Here is a 16,285-nt window from a genome sequence, read left to right as displayed (position 1 = left end):
GCGGGGCAGGTTGTACCGGCGCCGAGGAGTAGCATGAACCACTCCGGCGTAGGGCCACCCGGAAGTACCTTCAGGGGCTAGGCCGGCGCCGGCAGGGTTGACGCCACACCAACCGGCGCCGAAGGGCCTCCGCCGGCCGACGCGTGTTGGCGCATGCGCGGGAGAGCCAGCGTATTCTGGCATGATCCCAGCACATGCACAGGGGGGTTCTTCTCCGCGCCGGCCATGGCGGACCGTTACAGCGGCCGGCACGGAGGGAAAGAGAGCCCCACGCACAGTCCCGCCCGTAGATCAGTGGGCCCCGGTCGCGGGTCACGCCACCGTGGGTTCTCCCCCCCCCCCCCCGGGGCCAGATCCCCCCCCCCCCCCCCGCGGACTCCGCAGGCCGCCCGCAGAGCCAGGTCCCGCCGGTGAGGACCTTGTATGATTTACGCCAGCGGGACTGGCCGGAAACGGGCGGCCACCCGGCCCATCGCGGAGCGGAGAATCGCCGGGGGGGGCCACTGCCAACGGCCCCCGACCGGCGCGACACGATTCCCGCCCCCGCCGAAAAACCGCGCTGGAGAATCCGGCAGACGGCGTCGGGGCGGGATTCACGCCGCCCCCGGCGATTCTTCGGCCCGGCAGGGGGTCCAAGAATCCCACCCAGTGTAAAAATGATAGGCACGCAGGTACAGAAATTGCCAAAAAGAGACGTGAGATAAAAGCAATACAAAGATAACAGGAAGACACAGATAGGTTTTGACAATATCATGGTAGAGAGAAAAAGATGCTGGGATGAGAGCACTCTCCATAAGCAATGCCACAAGAAAACCATTGCTACCCTAGTCCAAAAAGCATATTTCTGCATCAGCTACAAGCAGAACAAGGACACCAATTTGTGTTTTTTAATGATATACCACAACTTGGGAGGAAAAGTTGTGGAAATCTTCCCTGCCGGTTTGAAGACCACATAACTAACTGCAGTGTATATGAAGAGTATAACTATAGTTATTTATGACATAGTGCATGTCAGAAATACTTCTAATAAATTAGAAGCAGATCATTTTGTTCATTGCTTCAAGTAGATTTTGTTGCCACTCAATGATAGAATGCACTCTGTTCAATGTAAAATTAATACAGAACCAGATGTGATGTTTAAAATGGAAAGAAATAAAGCAATCCCGTAAAGCAAGTCTAGGACGGCTCAAAGAGCTTATATGTGGTTAATTACTGCTGTTCAATAATAAGGTACAAGATTATTTCATTCACTACTGTTTGAATGGAGCTATTAGTCAGCTGCAAGGCATTGTGTGGATGCTAAAACTATGCACTTGAATGAAAATTGCCAATTTATTTTCCTTCTAAGAACTGACTTCAATGGAATGAATGGAGAGACATCTGGGCTTTTGAAAACCTATTCAGTTGAAGTGTATGTATGAGTTCTTTTTTTGCTGAACAAAGATGATAATTTTATTGCGTACAGTTGCTCCTTTTCCGATTTGCCCAATTAAATAAAAACTCTCCGAACACAAAATTGAATTTGTTGCAACATCAATGTTGCTGTGATGCTGTTTGTAAGAAAGGCATCACCTCAAACATTCATACTTCTTAAACTTTAAATCCTCTCTTTAATTACAAACTTAATCAACTCTGACAGTGAAAGGATCTCATTAAACCCATGTGTTCCAAATCTTACAGTCATTGGGAGGTACAGAGGGCAGCTCATGATAACTCTGTAAGTACTTAAGTGGCGTTCCCACATTATGTCTTGGTCTTTAAGGATTAATTACTCCAAGAATGAATGTGATGTGAATGCAACATAAGGTTCTAGCTGGGCAAATCACAAAGATTGATTTCCATCGATATGTGAATGTAGCAGCTTTCCACCAGTAGGTTGAACTTTCACAGGATACAGGTGACATCTAGAGGCAGGGTAATTCTGAAATACTTGATTGTCTTGATAGCGAAAGGATGTTTTTTTTGACCGTTTCTGGCTTGAATGATTATGTACAGTTCAAGCTTTGATACTTGTTGAATTGATTAAATTCTTTAGAAACAGCAAGTTAATCATTAAGATAATCATTCAAGTTTTTCCACTGTGTCTTCATTACATTTAACTAAGACCTCTCTGGTCAGATTAATAACGTTGGTTAAATCCTACAGCCTTGTATCACTGTGGAAACAATACAGGAAGTGTCAACTTTCAGGAGTACAAAGAACAAAGAAAAGTACAGCACAGGAACAGGCCCTTCGGCCCTCCAAGCCTGCGCCGACCATGCTGCCCATCTAAACTAAAATCTTCTACACTTCCTGGGTCCATATCCCTCTATTCCCATCCTATTCATGTATTTGTCAAGATGCCCCTTAAATGTGACTAACGTCCCTGCATCCACCACCAACTCCGGCAGCGAATTCCAGGCACCCACTGTGGTGATCTCTGTGTGCATGTACACAAGGGGTTAATGTGCCATCAGTAGCACCACATGATCACTAGAGGGCCGGACCAACAGGGGTATAAAAGGCAGCCACATTTGGACTCTCTCTCTCTCTCTCTCGGGTGCACTGTGATCAAAGCAACAGCAGACTAGTTTAGATGGCCAGCGGAGTTACATATAGTTACCATAGTTAGATCTTGTTAACCTTGTCACTAGTATCAAAGTTAAAGTAAAGAACTCATGTAAATATTGTTGTAGTTACTCAATAAACCTTTTGTTACTACTGGAAGAGTTCAAATCTTCTTCATCGGGATTCAGAATACCTCATCACTAACCAAGGATTGAGTAGCACATGTTACCTACCACACAGGTAACAAAACACCCACTATCCTCTGTGTAAAGAACTTGCCTCATACATCTCCTGTATACCTTGCCCCTCGCACCTTAAACCTATGCCCCCTAATAATTGACCCCTCTACCCTGGGAAAAAGCCTCTGACTATCCACTCTGTCTGTGTCCCTCATAATTTTGCAGACCTCTATCAGGCCGCCCCTAAACCTCCGTCGTTCCAGTGAGAACAAACCTCATAGCTAATGCCCTCCATACCAGGCAACATCCTGGTAAATCTCTTCTGCACCCTCTCTAAAGCCTCCACATCCTTCTGGTAGTGTGGCGACCAGAATTGAACACTATACTCCAAGTGTGGCCTAAATAAGGTTCTATACAGCTGCAACATGACTTGCCAATTCTTATGCTCAATGACCCGGCCAATGAAGGCAAGCATGCCGTATGCCTTCTTGACTACCTTCTCCACCTGTGTTGCCCCTTTCAGTGACCTGTGGACCTGTATACCTAGATCTCTCTGGCTGTCAATTCTCTTGAGGGTTCTACCATTCACTGTATATTCCCTAACTGCATTAGACCTTCCAAAATGCATTACCTCACATATGTCCGGATTAAACTCCATCTGCCATAAGACCATAAGACATAGGAGCGGAAGTAAGGCCATTCAGCCCATCGTGTCCACTCCACCATTCAATCATGGCTGATTTCAACTCCATTTACCCGCTCTCTCTCCATAGCCCTTAATTCCTCAAGAAATCAAGAATTTATCAACTTCTGTCTTAAAAACACTAAACGTCCCGGCCTCCACCGCCCTCTGTGGCAATGAATTCCACAAACCCACCACTCTCTGGCTGAAAAAATGTCTCCTCATCTCTTTCCTAAAGTGACTCCCTTTTATTCTAAGGCTGTGCCCCCGGGTCCTAGTCTCCCCTGCTAATGGAAACAACTTCCCTACGTCCACCCTATCTAAGCCATTCATTATCTTGTAAGTTTCTATTAGATCTCCCCTCAACCTCCTAAACTCCAATGAATATAATCCCAGGATCCTCAGACGTTCATCGTATGTTAGGCCTATCATTCCTGGGATCATCCGTGTGAATCTCCTCTGGAGCCACTCCAGTGCCAGTATGTCCTTCCTGAGGTGTGGGGCCCAAAACTGCTCACAGTATTCTAAATAGGGCCTAACTAATGCTTTATAAAGCTTCAGAAGTACATCCCTGCTTTTATATTCCAAGCCTCTTGAGATAAATGACAACATTGCATTTGCTTTCTTAATTACGGACTCAACCTGCAAGTTTACCTTTAGAAAATCCTGGACTGGGACTCCCAAGTCCCTTTGCACTTCAGCATTATGAATTTTGTCACTGTTTAGAAAATAGTCCATGCCTCTATTCTTTTTCCCAAAGTGCAAGACCTCGCACTTGCCCACGTTGAATTTCATCAGCCATTTCTTGGACCACTCTCCTAAATCTAAATCTTTCTGCAGCCTCCCCACCTTCTCCATACTACCTGCCCCTCCACCTATCTTTGTATCATTGGCAAACTTAGCCAGAATGCCCCGTCATCTAGATCGTTAATATATAAAGAGAACAGCTGTGGCCCCAACACTGAACCCTGCGGGACACCACTCGTCACCGGTTGCCATTCCGAAAAAGAACCTTTTATCCCAACTCTCTGCCTTCTGCCTGACAGCCAATCGTCAATCCATGTTAGTACCTTGCCTCAAATACCATGGGCCCTTATTTTACTCAGCAGTCTCCCGTGAGGCACCTTATCAAAGGCCTTTTGGAAGTCAAGATAGATAACATCCATTGGCTCTCCTTGGTCTAACCTATTTGTTATCTCTTCAAAGAACTCTAACAGGTTTGTCAGGCACGACCTCCCCTTACTAAATCCATGCTGACTTGTCCTAATCCGACCCTGTACTTCCAAGAATTTAGAAATCTCATCCTTAACAATGGATTCTAGAATCTTGCCAACAACCGAGGTTAGGCTAATTGGCCTATAATTTTCCATCTTTTTCCTTGTTCCCTTCTTGAACAGGGGGGTTACAACAGCGATTTTCCAATCCTCTGGGACTTTCCCCAGTGACTTTTGAAAGATCATAACTAACGCTTCCACTATTTCTTCAGCTATCTCCTTTAGAATTCTAGGATGTAGCCCATCTGGGCCCGGAGATTTATCAATTTTTAGACCTCTTAGTTTCTCTAGCACTTTCTCCTTTGTGATGGCTACCATATTCAACTCTGCCCCCTGACTCTCCTGAATTGTTGGGATATTACTCATGTCTTCCACTGTGAAGACTGACGCAAAGTACTTATTTAGTTCCTCAGCTATTTCCTTGTCTCCCAACATTAGATTACCAGCGTCATTTTGGAGCGGCCCAATGTCTACTTTTGCCTCCCGTTTGTTTTTAATGTATTTAATGAAACTTTTACTATCATTCCTAATGTGACTGGCTAGCCTACCTTCATATTTGATCCTCTCTTTCCTTATTTCTCTCTTTGTTATCATCTGTTTGTTTTTGTAGCCTTCCTAATCTTCTGACTTCCCACTATTCTTTGCCACATTATAGGCTTTCTCTTTTGCTTTGATGCATTCCCTAACTTCCTTTGTCAGCCATGGCTGCCTAATCCCCCCTCTGATAACCTTTCTTTTCTTTGGATGAACCTCTGTACTGTGTCCTCAATTACTCCCAGAAACACCTGCCATCTCTCCGCCCAAATCTCCAAACGTTCTAAATCCTGCTGTATCCTCTGACAGTCCTCATCGCTATCCGCAATTCCATCAACCTTTGTGTCGTCTGCAAACTTACTCATCAGACCAGTTACATTTTCCTCCAAATCATTTATATATGCTACGAACAGCAAAGGTCCCAGCACAGATCCCTGCGGAACACCACTAGTCACAGCCCTCCAATCAGAAAATCACCCTTCCATTGTTACTCTCTGCCTTCTATGACCTAGCCAGTTCTGTATCCATCTTGCCAACCCACCCCTGATCCCGTGTGACTTTACCTTTTGTACCAGTCTGCCATGAGGGACCTTGTCAAAGGCCTTACTGAAGTCCATATAGACAACATCTACTGCCCTACCTGCATCAATCATCTTTGTGACCTCTTCGAAAAACTCTAACAAGTTAGTGAGATGCGACCTCCCCTTCACAAAACCGTGAAGTAGGACAGCATTCCCTGTTGTGAGTCAAACTGTGCATTCTTTAAAGTCTGATGCAGCCATGCACTATTGTGGAATAATACAATCTGCTCTACGTAAATTGATTTGAAATGTTTGCACCTCCAGAAATTATTTGTTTCAAAAAGATAAGTGACAAAAAACTCGCACGAATTTTAACATATATTGAACCTGGAGCTTGAAACAACACGAGTGCAAAAGCTGTCACAGGAAAGAGCGTGCCTTACATTGTCAGTGATATTACAGTCCTGCTCCAACCGTCTTGCAGCAAACATTAGCATCGGAGAGGGAACAGAGCCCAAGAAAACAAATGAGAGCTCACCATCTAGGAATAGTTTGAGATGAAGTAGGGTGGGAGGAAGCTGGAGTGAAGCATAAACTGACCGCCACCTTCTGAAGGGCAATTAGGAATGGGAAATAAATGCTGGCCAAACAGCAATGCTCACACATCAAGCATGGATAATTTTAAAAAAGGAAGTGAACACTGGAATGACTTGTTGGGCTGAAAAATCCATTGCTGTGCTGTGAAGGTCTATCTCATTCTCTGTGGTATCTGGTATGCCATGATAAATGAGGTTGAGCAAATGTGAAGAATGGAAGGTGCATTTTTAATAGAAACAAATTTTGCGTCCGCCCTTTGAACGACTGACACCAGTATTAATGAGGGTTTATAAACTTGGGCAGGTTACTCTCAATGCCTATCGGCACAAAGGCCCAAGGAAAGACACATTGTGCAGCTCCAATGTTTCTGAAACAACCATATCCGAATTGTTCTAAAGTCCAGATTTTTCTCAATAAATTAAAATTAATTACCCTAAATTCAGATTGAAATCTGCATATGCTCATCTTGTGAGAAGTCTTACAACACCAACACTGACAGACTCACCTGATGAAGGAGCTGTGCTCTGAAAGCTCGTGATTCCAAACAAACCTGTTGGACTTTTGTCTAGTGTTGTAAGACTTCTTACTGCGCCCACCCCAGTCTAACTCCAGCATCTCCACATCATATATTCATCTTAATCATGGCTGATTAAGAATATAAACTTATTACAGCTTTGTGTTAGGTCAGAAACTTAGAACATTGTATACTTCTGAAGTCATTGTGACCTTCTTAGACATGCACTTATTTGGATTAGCAATAGCCATTGTCTGAAGTCACGTTTACAAAGGTGTTGATTCAAAGCTGCATATGTTCATCTTGTGAGAAGTCTTACAACACCAACACTGACGGACTCACCTGATGAAGGAGCTGCGCTCCGAAAGCTAGTGATTCCAAACAAACCTGTTGGACCTTGCCGGGTGTTGTAAGACTCCTTACTGTGCCCAGCCCAGTCCAACTCCAGCATCTCCACATCAGGGGCGAGATTCTCCGACCCCCGCCGGGTCGGAGAATCGCCGGGAGCTGGTGTGAATCCCGCCCCCGCCGGTTGCCGAATTCTCCGGCACCGGATATTCGGCGGGGGCGGGAATCGCGCCACGCCGGTTGGCGGGCCCCCCCCCGCGATTCTCCGGCCCGGATGGGCCGATGTCCCGCTGCTAAAATGCCTGTCCCGCCGGCGTAGATTAAACCACCTACCTTACCAGCGGGACACGGCGGCGCGGGCGGGCTCCGGGGTCCTGGGAGGGGGGGGCGCGGGGTGATCTGGTCCCGGGGGGTGCCCCCACGGTGGCCTGGCCCGCGATCGGGGCCCACCGATCCGCGGGCGGGCCTCTGCCATGGGGGCACTCTTTTCCTTCCGCCTCCGCCATGGTGGAGACTCCCTCCACTGCGCATGCGAGGGAATGCCGTCAGCGGCCGCTAACGCTCCCACGCATGCGCCGCCCGGAGATGTCATTTCCGCGCCAGCTGGCGGGGCACCAAAGGCCTTTTCCGCCAGCTGGCGGGGCGGAAATTCATCCGGCACAGGCCTAGCCCCTTAAGGTTGGGGCTCGGCCCCCCAAGATGCGGAGCATTCCGCACCATTGGGGCGGCGCGATGCCCGACTGATTGGCGCCGTTTTGGGCGCCAGTCGGCGGACATCGCGCCTATACCGGAGAATTTCGCCCCAGATATTCATCTTAATCATGGCTGATTAAGATTATAAACTTATTACAATAAACCAGATAAAGACATTTAGAATAAAACTGGTGTTTCATCACTGTTGGACTTTATTAAAGCGTTCTATTTTACTGTTCATTTGGGAGCAGCAAGTACATGGACCAGTTGCACCAAGTATATGTAACAAACTGGTAACTTTATCGTACTGATTTGTAAGCAGATAGCAAGCTTAAAACAGTTGGATAAGGACATTGTTAAGGAACCTGGCCCTTACAATGGGGTTACTGATTGTGCCTTAAATGAAAATCGTCATTCCAGATTTGATTTTGTTTCCTGATTGCCAGTTATGCTGTCAGACTCTTTATTTGGTTTATGCCTACTGAGCTTTTTTTAGTTCACTCATAGGATTTGAGCATTGCTAGTAAGGCCAACATGTATTGTCCATCCCTTATCGCCCCTGAGAAGATGGTGCTGCGCCACTTTCTTCAACCTCTGCAGGTCCATGTCATACATCCACTGTTAGGGAGAGTTCCAGGATTTTGACCCAGTGACAATGAAGGAATGACGGTATGTTCACAAGTCAGGATGGTGTGTGATTTGGAGGGGAACTTACAGGTGGCGGTGTTCGCATATGTCTGTTGCCATCGGTAGAGGCTGTGGGTTTTTCAGGTGTTGTTGAAGGAGCCTTGACAAGTTGCTGCTGTTCATTTTGTAGATACTGCTGCCACTATGTCCCAGTGAGGAAGAGTGTGAAAGTTTAAAGTGGCACTGGGCGCAAATCGTAATTTTAACATTGCGAGCTATTCTCCACCTGATTGCAATTCTCACTGCCGGCCTGAAGTGGAGAATTCAGGCCCTCATGTTTCTCCTCATCAGTTTTCTTCTTACAGCCTCATCAGCACCTCAAAGTAAATTGTATAAATTACTTGATATGAAATTCAATAGTACATATATTCATATGAAAAATAGTGTGTGTACTTTCTCCATTACCTGGCATATTGCAAGTAAAACTTTCCACAAAATATGATGAGCATGAAGATAAAACTGTTTCTATCGCTTGACTATTTCACAAAGTTTTCCATGTAAACATGTGGTGAAGACCAAAATGCCACTCAAAACTGTGCACAACCACTGAAAGGGATAAGAAAATCATGCCATTGGGAAATTCATCATCAATAGATGGCTCACCTAGCAACCAAAAGAATTACTTATGATGGTCACTATAGAAAGGAGGAAAGTGCTATCCAAATACTTTTATTTAGCATTGTGAAGCGATGCCCTTCATTGGCACTTCATAATGGCTGAAGACAAATTCAAAACGCTCTCAAAAAAGATTGAGTCATGCAAGGCATCAGCATCCACACATCAGCATTTAATGAACCAGGAAGAATGGTGACTGCACCATAGGACGTCTGTCAGTATTGGGGAATATCAAAAGTCAAGAGTGAAAAACAGTGATAATCTAGCAAAAAATAATTTTTTTAATTATTCAGTTGGGGCATACTCTGCACAACTTTCTCCTGAGTTTATGACTCTTATCTCATCATTCATTTTCTGTAAACCTACGGTGGTAACGATGGGCATCAACTATTCATACTGCTAGCATTGCTGCCTCGCGGCGCCGAGGTTCCAGGTTCGATCCCGGTTCTGGGTCACTGTCTGTGTGGAGTTTGCACATTTTCCCCGTGTCTGCGTGGGTTTCGCCCCCACAATCCAAAGATGTGCAGGGGAGGTGGATTGGCCACTCTAAATTGCCCTTTAATTGGAAAAAAATAATTGGGTACTCTAAATTTATTTTTAAAACTATTCATACTGCATCTGCTGATTAATTCTCCCGAGTTGGATATTAACTTTTAAAAGAAACTTGTGTCATCTATTGCAGCCCATCAGCTACCCCAGGAATGATAAGCATTACGTTATCAAGTAACTTTATCAAGCGTAAATGGTCTTTTGGTTTTCTGACAGTGAATTTTCATTCATGCTGTAAAATTTAAGGTACACAATGGAGTTTTGCCGTCACTGTAATGACTATCTTGCAGTTTGTTTTATTATTTATGGGATGTAGACATCACTGATAAAGCCAGTATTTATTGCCCATCCCTAATTGCTCTCGAAGTGATGGCTTGCGAGGCCATTTCCGAGGATGGGACGAGTCAACCACATTGAGAGTCGAGAGTCACATGCAGGCCGGACCAGTTAAGGACACAGATTTCCTCCTGTAAAGAACAAAAAACACATAGGTTTTTATGATAATCAGTGACAGTTTTGTGGCCACTAACTGAGACTGGCTTTCAATTTTTAAAAAATTCATTTATGGGATGCGGGCGTCGCAGGCTAGTCCCGCATTTATTGCCCATCCCTATATGCTCTCCATTTCAGAGGGCATTTGAGAGTCAAACCACATTGCTGCGGATCTGCAGTCACCTGTAGGCCAGGCCAGGTAAGGATGGCAGATTTCCTTCCCTAAAGGAAATTAGTGAGCCAGATGGTCTTTAACGACAATCGACAATGGTTTTATGGTTATCGCTAGACTTTTCATTCCAGATTTTATTAATCAAATTTAAATATCACCAGCTGCTTTGGTGGGATTTGAACACAGAGGATTAGCCTGGACATGTGAATTGCTAGTCCAGTGATGTTACCGCTATGCCACCGTCACCCCAGTTAACATTAGCGTATGTTTGAGGGCATAAAATTATATATTGTCAGGTAAACTTGTGACTGAGAACAGATTGCTAACACATTACTGTGTGTGCTTCAATTAACAATCACAAAAAAATTAACTGAAAACATAACTTGCCTGGGATATTCTAGTGTGTTTTCTCCTTGAACTACAAAAACAACGAATACAAAATTAAAAATGAATGCAAAATATCAAAAAGGAAAACAGATCCTGTTCCAGTTCTGTGTTTCTCTTTTCCATCCTAATGTAATGCCTCCCTTTCAGTCGCAGTTTAACAATCTTATTTAATTCTGTCTCGGTTTGCTATCTCTATTTCCTTTCCTCTCACTTGAATGCCTTCAATTCCAGTTCAGCGCCTCCCTCTCTTTTCATTTTGCTCTGATTTTCGGCTTTCTTCTGTGTTTTGAAGTCTCTTCCCTTCATATGGAGATCTCGACTGCAATCATGTTTTGAAGTAAGTTTTCATCCTTTCTTGTGGGGCTGAATCATGAAGCCTGAACTCTTGTGAGCTTGGTGGAAGTTTGCAATTTACTGAGGTAAAACGTAATTCACAGGGATGAAGCAGCGCCTAGAAAGAGAGTCAATCGCTCAGTGCACTTTTGATCATATAGTATGATATTGAACCACAGGGATCAAAAAAAATCTGAGCTTCAATCCCTGGCCTCTGCAAAAGGATTTGATTTCAGCTTCAGCAATACAACAGTTGCTAAAGTTGGCCTCAGTATTCTTACATAATGGAGGGGAAAGATCCACCAATTTTCCACACTGATTGCCAACAAATGATTCTTGTTGCATGGGGAGTGTGGCATATTCTTACTTTAATGCAGTAGTCTACTTGCCACACCAGTTCTCCTCTCACCACCTCAGCAATTGCTCCCCATGGCTGTATTCCGCAGACACTCTCCAGGCTGATACATGAAAAATGCCTATTTAAATGAGATACCAGTAAGCCACGTGCACCAAAGCACTGTACCTGAGAACGGGACCGCGATTTAATGGGAATGAAACAGAGTCCCGGTGTTTCCTGCCGCTGGCAGCGCCGAGAATGACACCGCTATTAAATGGGACTCTGCTTCATTTCTGGGCCTCGGCGACGAACGCACCAAGGGTCGGAGAATCGCCGGGGGCTGGCGTGAATCCCGCCCCAGCCGGTTGCCGAAGTCTCCGGCACCGGAGATTCGGCGGGGGCGGGAATCGAGCCGTGCCGGTTGGCGGGCCCCCCCGCTCGATTCTCCGGCCCGGATGGGCCGAAGTCCTGCCGATAAATTGCCTGTCCCGCCGGCGTAAATTAAATCACCTACCTTACCGGCGGGACAAGGCGGCGTGGGCGGGCTCCGGGATCCTGGGGGGTCGCGGGGCGATCTGACCCCGGGGGGTGCCCCCCACGATGGCCTAGCCCGCGATCGGGGCCCACCAATCCGCGGGCGGGCCTGTGCCATGGGGGCACTCTTTCCCTTCCGCCTCCGCCACGGTCTCCACCATGGCGGAGGTAGAAGAGACTCCCTCCACTGCGCATGCGTGGGAAACTGTCAGCGGCCGCTGACGCTCCTGCGCATGCGCCGCCCGGAGATGTCATTTCCGCACCAGCTGGCGGGGCAACAAAGGCCGTTTCCGCCAGCTGGCGGGGCGGAAATTCCTCCGGCGTCGGCCTAGCCCCTCAATGTTGGAGCTCGGCCCCCAAAGATGCGGGGGAGCATTCCGCACCTTTGGGGCGGCGCGATGCCCGTCTGATTAGCGCCGTTTTGGGCACCAGTCAGCGGACATCACGCCGTTTCCGGAGAATTTCGCCCCTGGATCCCGACCTCAATTGGCGGGATCTGGATCAGGAGATTTTGTTCGACGCCTCGTGCGAGATTTGCCGCCCTCATCACGTCCCAAATATGTTGTGCCACAGTCGATAGAACTCCACCTTCAGAAACGTGGGACAAAGAAGAGCCCTATACCACTTACAGTGTAACTAAGATTTTGTTTTTAATATTTTGAGTTGTCAACTGGAAGTACGTTTTCTGAATATTTGTTGGCCCAGAATTTACTGGAGCAGGGAATCTCCCAATGCGTCAAGCTAATTAAACTATCTCCCTCACGATTCAGTTCAAAAGGTTTGTGTGCTACAAGTTATTGGAAGGGAGAAATGCTCATGACTACAGGCCATCTGGAACCTTGGCGAAAATTTGAAAAATAGTCTACCTCCCTAACCAATAAGACTTGAGGATTAAGAAGGAAACTGAAAAATGATGGAGAAAGAAATTGGTTGAATTAGCATTATATTAGATTTTTAAAAGCATTTTCACTGTTAACAACCAGCCCCAACTTCCTTGTGGCAAGGTTAACAGGCAATTAATGTGCAAATGCATCAAGTTCGAGAAAGTGCATTAAACCTCCAGCCCTCTTCCAGTTTTAACTTCCTCAAAATGCAGGTTGGTTATTGAAAGCTTTTAAGGCTAAATGCCTTCATTTTAACAAGCTTCATACACTTAACTCATGTGGACTATGTGGACTGTAAAGTGCCTTTACAGTGCCTCATGCCCCCTCTCCCATTCACAATCTCTTCCTCCCCGATCATCAGCAGCAGCCCCGCTCCAGCCTATTTGCCATAGACCTATCTGCACCTCCATTATGGCCTCCTGCTTCAGGTGTGCCCACCTGCTTCAGGTGTGCCCACCTGCTTCAGGTGTGCCCACCTGACAATCAGACCAGCAATCAAGTGCGCAACATGGATGAAAACTTGAAAGCATGTACTATGATTAGATTTGTACTCATGAATTCCATACCCAAAACACCACTAGCTCGCATATCACTACCTCCGCCCCAAACACACACCTCAGTAAATATCGGAGACAATGAATCACAGCAGGGACAGACTTGGGGAGCAGATTTTGCACTGTCACTGTTTACATTGAAGGTGCAATGTATTATCATAGGTTCATAGAATTTACAGTGCAGAAGGAGGCCATTCAGCCCATCGAGTCTGCACCGGACCTTGGAAAGAGCACCCCACTTAAGCCCCACCCCTTTATCCCCGTAATCCAGTAACCCCACCTAACCTTTTTGGACACTAAGGGCAATTTAGAATGGCCAATCCACCTAACCTGCACATTTTTGGACTGTGGGAGGAAACCGGAGCACTCGTAGGAAACCCACGCAGACACGGGGAGAACGTGCAGACTCCACACAGACAGTGACCCAAGCCGGGAATCGAACCTGGGACCCTGGAGCTGTAAAGCAACTGCGCTAACCACTATGCTACCGTGCTGCCCGATGTACCTTAACCCAAATGATTAAGCTTGTATTATTCAGGACAGGCTCAGAGATAGAGAGGGATCGGAGCGTTATAGAATTCAGAAATCTCTTGTTCAATACAGAAATACCAAATTGAACTGTCAGGGTAGCAGTGTGTGCTTCTGGACCAATTTGAATTTGACAGGACCAGCAGTTTGAAAAGGTCTGCTCTGAGCATTGGTGCCTCACTGGGCAAGTTAGTATTTAGTCAAAGAAGCAGCAGCTGTGCTATTAACAAATATTTTCAAAACACCAGTCATACAAAATCTGAACAGATAAACGGCAGACATTGTTGGTAAAAGAATAATGACTGGAAATAGAATCATAATGAACAATGTGCCATCATCACTTGGAATAATTTGTAGGTCAGCAGAAGGGGAAGATAAATGAAACGAGAATAACCACAACAGACATCAGCCTAACTGAGCTGCCTAACATTCGCTATCATTGATGCCTCATTGCATGGAGTTAAATTGTAGGTTTGTCCCAACTTGTCACTTGTAGGGTATCTGTGTATGCCATTTACAGACATAATAACACTGAATAATTTCCTATTTAGTGTTGTAGGTCAGAGGGAATTTTGTGGGTTATTTCACATGTGAGCATCGCACAAGCCAGCAAAGATAGTTCATTATTCTTCTATTAACCTGTCTGACTAGGCGTGACCTTGGAGTTTTTTTGAATGTCATTAAATTCACAGAGAAAAATATAAGTTGAACAGAATTGTGGGAAAATAGACTGTGATTTCTATTCAGCACTTTAAACAAAATCAAAATGATGGCTTTTAAAATTTGTTGCTGCCTGGGACCAGCAATTTACAAATTTCACATTTTATCAATTGGCCTTTAAAGGAAATGTGCTACTTAGAAAAGGAAATTACAACAACTGCTCCCAGAATCCAAAAGTGAATTTTAATAGAAATGTATGTGGCAGGAAGCCAAGGTGGAACACTGACAGGAAAAGGCAATTATGCTACTAAGTGGCTTAGCATTGCACTGACCCAAAAGGCAAAACTATACAAATTGACGTGAATAACTCTAGTTCTCTACCCATGGCCTGATAATTGCCATACAAAAGATCAATTTTTTTAAGCTAACCACACTTGGAGGTCCTTTTCTAAAGTGGTTAGTGTCCTGTAAAATCAAGAACCTCTTTAATAAGCTTCAGTCAATACTAGAACCTGTGACATAAATAGTTAAACTTTGAATTGTGAAATATTTTAAATAAAATCTTCTAATTGTGACCTTTTACCATATGCTAAAGGAAGATGATTGATCAATTTTTTTAATAGGCTTACACGAATGACAAATTATATGATTAAAGCTAACATGGTTATTACCTATAGTACAGATTTATAGATTAGATTAGCTTCAGTGCAAAAGGAGGCAATTCGGCCCATTGAGTCGTCACCGACCCTCTGAAAGAGCACCCTGTCTAGGCCCACTCACCTGCCCCATCCCGGCAACCCGACCTAAATTGCACATCTTTGGGCACTAAGGGCCAATTTAGCATAGCCAATCCAGCTAACCTGCACATCTTTGGAATATGGGAGGAAACGGGAGCAACCACGCAGACAAGGGGAGAACGTGCAAACTCCACACAAACAGTCAGCCAAGGACGGAATTGAACCCAGGTCCCAGATGCTATGAGGCAGCAATGCGCCACCATTTATTACAGATCTTGCAGAGTTCTCTATATCTGTGTGTCACAACTATGTCTTTGACTGGCAGAAGGATTTGATGGAGCAGTGAAAGTAAATTATGGGGCTCATTGGAAAAAAGCTCAGTCCCAATTTGGAAGAGTCATATAGAACTACTCAGTGACAGAATAATAAACATTTACCTCCACCTATATTATTCCTGAAGCTCCCTTTTCCTAAATATTTTATTTTGTTGTGCTTATGTTTGATTTTTGGAATCTTTCCATGTTCCGGCTACCAGGACTACCTTTTCATTTTGTAATTTTTAATTGATATTTATGGTTTCAGTCCTTGCAAACCCTGTTTGACGTTGTCAGACTTCAATAACCCAATCTGACTAACTAAAATTATGAGATCCAATTCAGGGGAAAAAAGGATGAAAATCTCTGATGCCTATTTGTTTAGATCAATTCAAATCTGTGATAATCCTAATTTTTGCTTTACATGCACTCTGGCTATTAGCTTGTAGCAGTCATTTTAAAGGACGAGATCGCAAGTCATAAAGATGGGGCCAAATTCTCCCAAGCCCTTGCCAGCGTGTGTGAAGGTGGGAGTGGGGGGAGAAAATGGTAAGAGGCCCAGAAATCGGCTTCATTCCAGTGTGAATTTACGACGGGATCTTGGCAGGTCAGG

The 16,285-nt window shown here is 45.2% G+C and overlaps 1 protein-coding gene across 4 annotated transcripts in view; it reads left to right on the top strand.

Annotated features, from left to right (window-relative positions):
- Positions 1-16,285, top strand: part of sdk2b (sidekick cell adhesion molecule 2b) — a 1,174,030-nt gene that overhangs the window by 552,291 nt on the left and 605,454 nt on the right. Inside the window, exon 1 of one of the 4 annotated variants that reach the window (XM_072483446.1) lies at positions 1,353-1,411. The exons of the other annotated variants lie outside the window; for them this stretch is intronic. Coding sequence (XP_072339547.1) covers positions 1,365-1,411 — 47 coding nt within the window. The 5' untranslated portion in view covers positions 1,353-1,364. Of the gene's footprint in view, positions 1-1,352; positions 1,412-16,285 lie in introns of those variants that run through there. 4 annotated transcript variants of the gene reach the window in all.

The sequence above is a fragment of the Scyliorhinus torazame genome, chromosome 18 (genome assembly GCF_047496885.1).
Source record: "Scyliorhinus torazame isolate Kashiwa2021f chromosome 18, sScyTor2.1, whole genome shotgun sequence".
Lineage (NCBI taxonomy): Eukaryota > Metazoa > Chordata > Chondrichthyes > Carcharhiniformes > Scyliorhinidae > Scyliorhinus > Scyliorhinus torazame.
Note: the sequence above shows the minus strand (reverse complement) of the source record. Positions and strands in the feature narration are given on the sequence as shown.